Source organism: Sinocyclocheilus anshuiensis, unplaced genomic scaffold (assembly GCF_001515605.1).
Source record: "Sinocyclocheilus anshuiensis isolate Anshui unplaced genomic scaffold, SAMN03320099.WGS_v1.1 scaffold68, whole genome shotgun sequence".
NCBI classification, from domain to species: domain Eukaryota; kingdom Metazoa; phylum Chordata; class Actinopteri; order Cypriniformes; family Cyprinidae; genus Sinocyclocheilus; species Sinocyclocheilus anshuiensis.
The window spans coordinates 333482-343162 of NW_015555741.1; the positions used below are offsets into that span (position 1 = coordinate 333482).

General features: G+C 34.8%; 1 protein-coding gene across 1 annotated transcript in view; it reads right to left on the reverse strand.

The window, feature by feature from the left end:
* Positions 1-2777, reverse strand: part of LOC107673215 (AP-3 complex subunit beta-2-like) — a 39275-nt gene extending 36498 nt beyond the window's left edge. The window contains exon 1 of the mRNA XM_016466713.1: positions 2291-2777. Coding sequence (XP_016322199.1) covers positions 2291-2553 — 263 coding nt within the window. The 5' untranslated portion in view covers positions 2554-2777. The remainder of the gene's footprint in view (positions 1-2290) is intronic.
* Positions 2778-9681: the final 6904 nt, after the last annotated feature.

Consider the following 9681-nt stretch of genomic DNA (forward strand, 5'->3'; position numbering starts at 1 on the left):
TCCATCCGCCATGATTGGGGAGGAGCAGGGAACGGAGGACTCGCTGCCGGCTGCCCTCAATAGGAGGAGCCATTGCCGTCCGCCAGGAGGCGGAGGAGCGGTGGGCCGTCCACCAACGATGTCCAGTGCCATCGGATGGCACCGCGAGTGAGAGCCTCTCAGCCGGTTGAGGACCAAGCAGCAGTGTGTCCTGGGAACCGGACCGATAAAAATTTTTTTTCTTTTCCTCTCTCCCCTCTCTCGTATCTGTCTCTCCTCATCCTTCCGTCTCCTTTTCTCTTGCCTCGTCTGTCTGTCCTTACCCCCAGGTACGCCGCGGCTGCTGTGATCTGTGTTTTGTGTGCGGCAGTCATCCGCGAGGGGCTGCCTCTTTACTTTCATTTTTTGTGTTTATTTTATTAAAATCTTCTTTAAATGTTTGCCGGTTCCCGCCTCCTTCCCGTGACTACGAACGTTGTTACACATGTATATATGTTATGAGCAACTTTCACTTCTATGCATAACGCTATATCATGTATGTAACCCACACATTTGACTATCATGTCCTAATCACTTATTGTGATATTGTGATAATGTATTTTGAATAACTATTGAATAGTTCATACTAGGATAATATTCATGTTGGGTATGTATGAGTTTGAATTTTCATGCTTTAAACATTTCTATGAATCAGTACTTTGCAAAATGTATTATATTCTGGTTATAGAAATCATGTCCAAATTATACTCTGCAAGAGCGGGAAAATTCGGACCATGTGACTGATAAGATAACATGTTGATTTATGTATTGGGAGGAGAATCATAGCAACACCCCAAGCTAAGACAATGTCTAATTGGTCAAGACACCATTTGAGATGTGTCCAACAGCCCGGTTTAAATACTCAGGACACCATCAAATCATGCTTTTTGCCTTGTCGGCTTTTAGCCGCCACTTTTTGCTCTTAGTCATTGTTTTTTGCTTTATGCTTATAGCCATGCTTTTTACCCATGAATTCTTCGAGCTTACATGCCAGCAGCTCCTCTAAAACCATGAGGAGAAACGCCACCTAGTCTCGTCAAACTTTACCCTTTTCTTTCTTTTACTGTAGTTTCTTTTCCGTTGAGAGCTTCGTGTTAAGTTTCGCCGCAACGCCGTGTCTCCGAGTTCACCTCGAGTCTGTGACCGCCTCAAAACACCCCACAACTCCGCATCTTCAGCCAACGCCCAACCATTGGCTTCCCAAGACGTCACTTCAACGATTACTGAACTTCCAGCCAATCAGCAACCTTGGGAAACCCCTTTCTACAAAGGAAGACAACAAGGGAACCCCCTACACAGGCAACGCAAGTACCTCCAGATTCTAGCTGAACTGGTGCATTTAATATAAATTTTAACCTCATTGAGGAACTCAATACGAGGATTAATTAAGTGATTGATGGTTGTTCAGGCCTATGCAATTGCACATATTGCTATAAACTTGGGATTTCACATTTTCACTCTGTTAAACTCATTCTTTCCTCACTTTTTCTCTTTCTGCAACTTGTGTGAATGTATGAGAGCGTATGTTTATGTGTTAGATTAGTTTATATGTCTTAGATTTATCCAATAAAGTCTTTATTGAAGTCTCATTTAAAGTCTCATTTTTATTGAAAAGAGAAGTATCTTGTGTTTTGTGCTTACAAGTTAATGTCTTAAACCGCCGATCTTGTTACTGTGCTAATAAATAGTGTTTTCACTATACTTTGGATATTAATATCCATTGCAGATTTCACTATATTTTGGATATTAATATCCATGCAGAGTTGATGTTGTACGGCCCTTTCAGTGAATCGCTGGCCGATTCAGTTGATCAGCCGTAAAACAGTGATTCTGTCCAAATTCCCTATAAAATCAAAAATAATTCCCTTTGAGCTAAATTGACCTGTTTCCCTTACATTACGTATAGATTATATATATCTCATTATAAAATAAAATTAGTTTATATAGTTTAGAAATTAGCATTTTTTAAATTATAATTTATAAAATTATAAATTTATATTAGTATAAAAATAAAAATTGTTTATACTGTGTATAAATTTACATTTTTTTAATTTATAACATTATACATTTATAGATAGTTCTAATTAAATGTGTACTCATTTTTATTCTTTTTAATGAAACATTTTATTTTTCGAATGATTTTTATGTAAATGTTTTATCTCATTTGTGACTATTTTTTTCAGAGAAACAACAGAAGCAAAGTGGCTTAAATTACGCTTTGAAAGAGATCACTCACACAGCCATTCATGACTTCACATGAGTGTTACCGTACCGTAAAGGTTGCGACTGAATGCTGGTAAGCCCCTCCTCCAGCCCGGGTCGATCCTCTGACCCCTCCCCCCCACCGCCCGTCCCCCCAGATCTCAGGTGTCGGAGTTCTTCTGGCTGGACGGCGCTGTACCAGTTCTGCGGGCCGCTGTCGGGCGTCAGCACCGGACTGAGAGCCTCCTCCTGGCCCTGAACGACTCCCTGCACGCTCTTCACGATGTTCACGGCGTTCACTGGCAGCTGGAGCAACTTCTGCATGGTGGTCATCGTCAAGCTTGTCCCAAACCTTTCGCACCTGTTTAGATCCCCTGAGGCAGGTAAACACACCTGTAGATGGTTCTTGAAGAGTCAAACGCTCACACACACTTGTAGAATCCGTCTCAAAAGCAACAGCAGACCATAAACTCCAAAGCACAGGCACAATCCTCAGGTCTGGTCTTCAACTTGATGCAGATACGGAGACTTCAAAGCGTCTTTCACGTGAGGCGGCCCTGAGAGGTGAGGAGACGAGAAGGGAGGTGATGGCAAAAGCTGTTCTCATCCTGCTCAGAGCCGACTGATGGTGTACACACTGCTCTGCCTCTGATCGCTGAGCAGAGCTAAACCCCGCCCCTCTAGCAGCAAACCCCACCCCTCATGAAACACACACTCTGTCTCTCCCTCTCCTTTCATTCACACCATCGCTCTTTCCCAGCACTCTGGCACATTTTTCTGTCCCTCGTCCTCTTTTCCATCGTATTTTCTGCAACGGTTGATTACCTCTCCCTCTCTCTGATATGACTCAGCTAGAAACGCTGCTCTGAAAAAAGGCTTTTCACAGGAAAACCCCGTCGTTGAGATGTCGACACGCACAAGCACTGTATTATTATTCGCTTTGAATGCTAAAAACCACAGTGCAGATATTCATGCTGTTTTGAGTGCGTGTGCACATTCTGCACCATTCACGTTCGGTTTCTGTTTTTTGACTCATTATTTGATTCATTTGACAAAGGTTCAAATATTTCTTGGCTTTAAAATGTGAAATAACAGTTTTTTGCATCAAAGATTAAAACTGGATGTTACTTGCTTAATGTAAAACATGCACAAAATGTGATCATGTGACATCAGTGTCGCATACTATTGTTAACAGTTGTATATACTGTGTAGTATATAAAGAGTTAGGAAGCAGTACACTATAACTGCATGCAAAACATAGCATTTGTCTGTGTTCTTAGTGATTGTTAGACACCAGTTCATAATTTTGTTACGCTCAGTATAAAATGCAATAACTAGTTCCACAGCTATTTCTTATGATGCCCAAATAATAAATCTTAGTTTAGGTAACAAATAAAACACATGGAGTAAATAGTTTCATTTAAATTGACATAATTTGTTGTCGTTTTCTAAATGTTCGACCAATTTTAACATTTTAGTTGAATAGACTATAAAACTAGTTCAGTAAAAGTTGAGCCAACTAAAAAATAACAATTCAGGTAACACTCTGAAGAGAGAAATTGAGAGAATGTAAAAAATCTGTGGAACTAGTTACTAGATAATATTTAATTTTTTACAGTGTAGCTGAAATTGGTTTTAAAACTGAGTCAGTGAAAGCAACTGAATCTAAATTATAAGCTAAATCAGACTGATTCACTGATTTGATTCACTTTCATTCTGACTGATACAGTTTAATTCAGTCTCAGTCTATCCAATTCAGTTTGATTAAAATGACTCGGTTTTATTCTGTCGATGCAGTTTGATTCATTTAAATCAGTATGATTCAGTTCCATTTACTGTCATTCTGTCTGATCCAGTTTGAATAAGTTTGAATCAATCTGCTTCGATTCGATTCACTTTCATTCAGTCCCATACAGTTCAATAAGAAACAAATGAGTTTCATTCTGTCCAGTTCAATCTGATTTAGCTCAATTCAGTTTTTTTCTGTCCAATTCACTTAAAAAAGGTTTAATTCTAATACTTATTTGAATAAGTACCATTTAGTTTGATTCACTGTCATTCTGTCCAACACAGTTTGATTAAATTTTAATTTATTTTGATTCACTTTCATTCTATTTAGTACAGTCTGAATCATTTGAATTCATCTGATTTAGTTTGATTCAATTTAATCCTGTTCAATTCAGTTTGTATAAAATGCTTCGGTTTCATTCTGTATGACATTTTGTATTAAAATTGAATCAGTATAACTCAATTTGATTCATGTTCATTCTTTCCAGTACAGTTTGATTCATTTGAATCCTTCAGATTCAGTTACATGATTTCAGTCACATTTAGTTTTACTCTGTCTGACACAGCTTGTTTCATTTGAATCATTATGACTCAGTTTACTGTTATTTTGTCAGATACATTTTGGTTACATTTCAGTCACTCTGATACTTTATGTTTGACACAGTTTGATCAAAGAGATTTACTGTCATTTCGTTCAATACTGTTTGATTCATTTGAATGAGTCCGATTCTTATTGTCAGTGACGTGGCGTTTCTGAGCCCAGAATAACATGGAGAAGAGAACAGCCGAATTCACAGCCAGATGCAGAATTCACACTGCAGTGCTAAAAGCCACTGAGCTCTAAAGAGACATTCTCCTGCGTCAGAAAGCCCCAAATCTCTCTACACTCACATACAGAGTCTTGTCTGTCTGATCTCCAGCAATCTCATGAATTCTCTATAGATTAACATCTCTGCCTCTCTGTTTATTTAGCTGTTAACGGAGCAGAGATGGAGAGCTGTACAGCAGCAGGTCAGAGGGGCGTGTTGCCAAGGCAACAGCATGTGAGGATCGCTCGTCTTCATGTTTACTGTGGAACCAGTCGAACTGCCATCACACACACACACACACACACACACACACACACTCACACACACACACACACGCATCCTGCAGCACAACAGTGTCAGAGCTCTGTGACAGCAGAGCAGAAATCCGAAAGTGATGATTATGCAGAGAGAAAACATATTTATGTCACATTTATGCCTCAACACATCACAACAACAGCATTAAACGCATTCACAGTGCATCTCATGTTCATACAGTGACATATTTCTAAGAGAAACAGAATATTAAGTGGGAAATAACTGAGGACAGGGAGTGTGAAATAAGTTAGACTATTATATTATTGGTTATTATTTTATTAGAACAGGAAGGTGTCTTCAGAAGTTATTCTGATTAAATGATTTTTCTTTATAATAACGTGGACAGATTAATAAACGGTTTTATCATCTCAAACTAAAATCCCCAACTTCCAGTGACTGGTTTGTGTTCTTGCATGAATTCTAGTATTACGGCGCATTATTTTACATTATTTTTCACATAAATGCTGTTCTTTTGAATTTTCTATTCTCTCAGAATCCTGAAAAAAGTATCACTGTTTCCTCAAAAATATGTAGCAGCACAACAGCAGCAAAGCAGCAAATCATCATATTAGAATGATTTCTGAAGGATCATGTGACACTGAAGACTGGAGTAATGATGCTGAAAATTCAGCTTTGATCAAAGGAATAAATCACATTTTAAAATATATTAAAACCTAAAACAGCTATTTTAAATTGCAATAACATTTAACAATATTACTTTATTTTTGTTCAAATAAATGCAGCCTTGGTGAGCAAATGAAACCCCAAACTTCTGAACGGAAGCGTAGCTACTGTACACAGATAACCCCATCACCACCACAGAAGCTCACAGATCACATTACAGTATCTATATCACAGCATTCCCCTCACCATTAGATAATAAATGAACATATACTTCAAACTTCAGTCAATTCCAAAACACTATTTTAAGCACCATCGAGAAATAAGGCTATGGTAAAGTCAGGTTTGTGAATCGTCTTCATATTCAAATGAATTCAAGTAACAGTCTGACAAAAGCGATGATGTGAAAATGTGTGCACTCTTAAAAATAAAAGTGCTTAAAAGGTTCTTCACAGCGATGCCACAGAAGAACCATTTTTGGTTCCACAAAGAACCATTCAGTCAAAGGTTCTTTAAAGAACCATCTCTTTCTTACCCTTTTATAATCTGAATAACTTTCTTTCGCCACAAAGAACCTTTTGTGCAACAGAAAGGTTCTTCCGATGTCAAACGTTCTTTATTGAACCATTTAGACAAAAAGGTTCTTCTATGGCATCGTGAAGCACCTTTATTTTTAAGAGTGTGCGACTGGCTCCCTCTACTGTCTGAGAGAGAAATGACTTGAGCTAAATGATGCCCAGTGAAAGGCCAGATTTATCCAAGCAGTGTAATTTCAGTCTTATTTAATATACTATTATAGCATTTATTAATATTTTGAGGTAGCTTTTATATTTAGAAATCAGTTTTCATTTTAATTTTAGTTAAGTTTTAGTCATTTTGAGATGTGCTTTTGTCATTTCCATTACTTTTTTTTTAAACATTTTGATTTAAATGTATTTTATTTGTAATATTTTTTTTTATATTTTGAGGTAGCTTTTATATTTAGATATCAGTTTTCATTTTAATTTTAGTTAAGTTTTAGTCATTTTGAGATGTGCTTTTGTCATTTCCATTACTTTTTTTTAAACATTTTGATTTAAATGTATTTTATTTTTAATATTTTTTTAATATTTTGAGGCAGCTTTTATATTTAGATATCAGTTTTCATTTTAATTTTAGTTAAGTTTTAGTCATTTTGAGATGTGCTTTTGTCATTTCCATTACTTTTTTTAAACATTTTGATTTAAATTTATTTTATTTTTAATATTTTTTTTAATATTTTGAGGTAGCTTTTATATTTAGATATCAGTTTTCATTTTAATTTTAGTTAAGTTTTAGTCATTTTGAGATGTGCTTTTGTCATTTCCATTAGTTTTCTTTAAACATTTCGATTTAAATTTATTTTATTTTTAATGTATTTAATTTATCATTCGTTTTTTATTTTTGTTTTTCTTTTATAGTTTAAAAATTTAAGCACTTAAGTTTATTTATTTCAGTTAATTTCTAATTTGTGTTTACATTTTTAAAAAATTTCACCTAATAATTTCAGCTTTATTTCAATTACCAAAAACAAGTTTTTATCATTTTAATCTTAGTATTAGTCAATTATAATAACACTGGATTCAACAAGCATCAAAAACGCAACAGATAAATGATCAAAATAGACTATAGAGTGAATAATATAGAGTGAATAATAGAGTGAATAATATTAGTAAATAAACAATGAAGCCATCAGCTACAGGATGATCATGTCACGTGACCTCAGCAGAAACAGACCAGAGCCTTGATATTCTCCACGCATCACACTGATCTGAAGCACCTGCCTCCAAATATAGCCACAGACAGAGAAAGAGAGTCTGCCAACATTGATTATTAATCTCAGTTAAAGATCTCATCTTCATAATCTTCACATCTTTACAAGACACAGAGGCAGAATAGAGGAGGAGGAAGAGGAAGATGCAGATGCCAGCTTCAATGAAAAGATGTAATCCTGGCTTAAGGTCACATTAAACCCTGTGTTAAGCAACATTTTCACATACTTTTTGTTACCTAGAAAAAGAAAAGAAAAAACATACTAATATTACTTTACTAATTTTAGTATTATTTTTTTTTTTACTACTATAGTATTTAATGATATTTTAAATTAGCTTTAATTATATGGTTTTCATGTTAATTTTATTTTTAGTAATTTTGCTATGTGCTTTTGTTATTATTATTATTATTATAAATATTTAAATTTATCTTCATAGCTAAACTGACATATTTTTCACATTTGCATGTTCTAGAACGTCCATTATAGAACATTCTTTAGATTATTACAAGAAACTCCCTGCAACGATCTGGGAAGGTTACTTTTTTAGTTAACTAATTTTTTATATGCTTTTTTATTTTTGTTTGAATCATTTTGTGTGCTATTGTAATTTTTTAGTTTTAGTTTTATATTTTTAAATATTTTTTAGTTATATATTTCGCTTTAATTTATTGCTAAATAGATTTTTTTTTTTTTCAATTGTGTTGCCAAAGATAAATAGTGTGAATTAAACCCCCAAAAAGTACAGCATAATTGTGTGAAACATGAACAAACATGTACTCCCAGCTTATCCCAGTGTTTTGTTTCTCGTAATGTTCAGGGAAGGTTAACTAATGGTCATAAAAATAAAACGTAAAAATAGCATATGAGAACGTTCTGTATAAGTTCTCTTTAGATTATTACAAAAAAAAAAACTTCTGAAAAAGTCTGGGAATGTTTGTTTTTGATTGAAAAAGTTCTCTATCGTTCTCCAGAAATAACCAAATATAATTGCTGAGATGTTAATCAAGGCAGGGATGGGCAGTGTTTATGATACATGTATTTCAAATACGTATTTCAAATATAAAATATAGGATTTTGTCATTTGTATTTGATTGGGTTGATGAAAATAGCTTCATATTTTGTATCAAAATACTTTAGTGTTTTGTATTTTTAAAATAAAGTCTACATGATGACATGATAAAAATATGGCCTCTGATTGGTGCCTGCTCAGTAGTTTGCCCAGACTTGTTACTACACTATTAATGTGTATGTGTCCTCTATACTTCTATGGCTCTCAATAGATTCAGTGGTTGGAGTTGCGTTAATACTCCTTGATAAGTTCTGTTGCTACTTTCTGATAATGTGTCTGGCTACATTTAAAATAAAAAACATATTGATCATTGAATAATTGTTGAAATGCTAAAATGTTTGTTTTCAACTTGCAAATAGGTGTCCAATGATTGATAAATAAATATTTGATTGCTGAATATTGTACCCTAATTGGAGCAGCTGCTTAATAGGATCATGATTTTGCATACCATTTCATGAATGACTGCCTGACACAACTAGTTCACAACTGAAACTAGTTGCTATGAATACAGGTGCCATCAGTTGTCTTCTTATGAATGACTCAGTCAGTGTCATTGAGTCAGTGCTGCTGATGCAAAGTAGGCCCTTCGTTACCAAACACCAAGTAACTAAATTAGGATACAATTATGAGTCATTTGCAAACTGTTAAATACTAAACTGTTGGTTACTTTAAAACTAACCTTCATCTGGGAGATCACAGGGATATGTGAATATTTGATCTGTTAACTGGTTGCATATGTCAGATTTATTGCATGACTCGGGCAGAGAAAAGCTGTTGCTATCAAACATTGTTTTTATTATTATTATTATAAATATTTAAATTTATCTTCATAGCTAAACTGACATATTTTTCACATTTGCAATTTTTTGCTTCCAATTGTGGTGTTAGAAACCCAGTTTTGGAGTTAAAAACCCAGAGTAAAGTGTGAAACATGGACAAAAACAAGATTATCCAATTATGGTTCCCAGACGTTCTAAGAAGGTTAGTTTATGTATGTATATTTATATATACTGTATATATATACATACATAAACTCACCTTCTTAGAACGTCTGGGAACCAAAATTG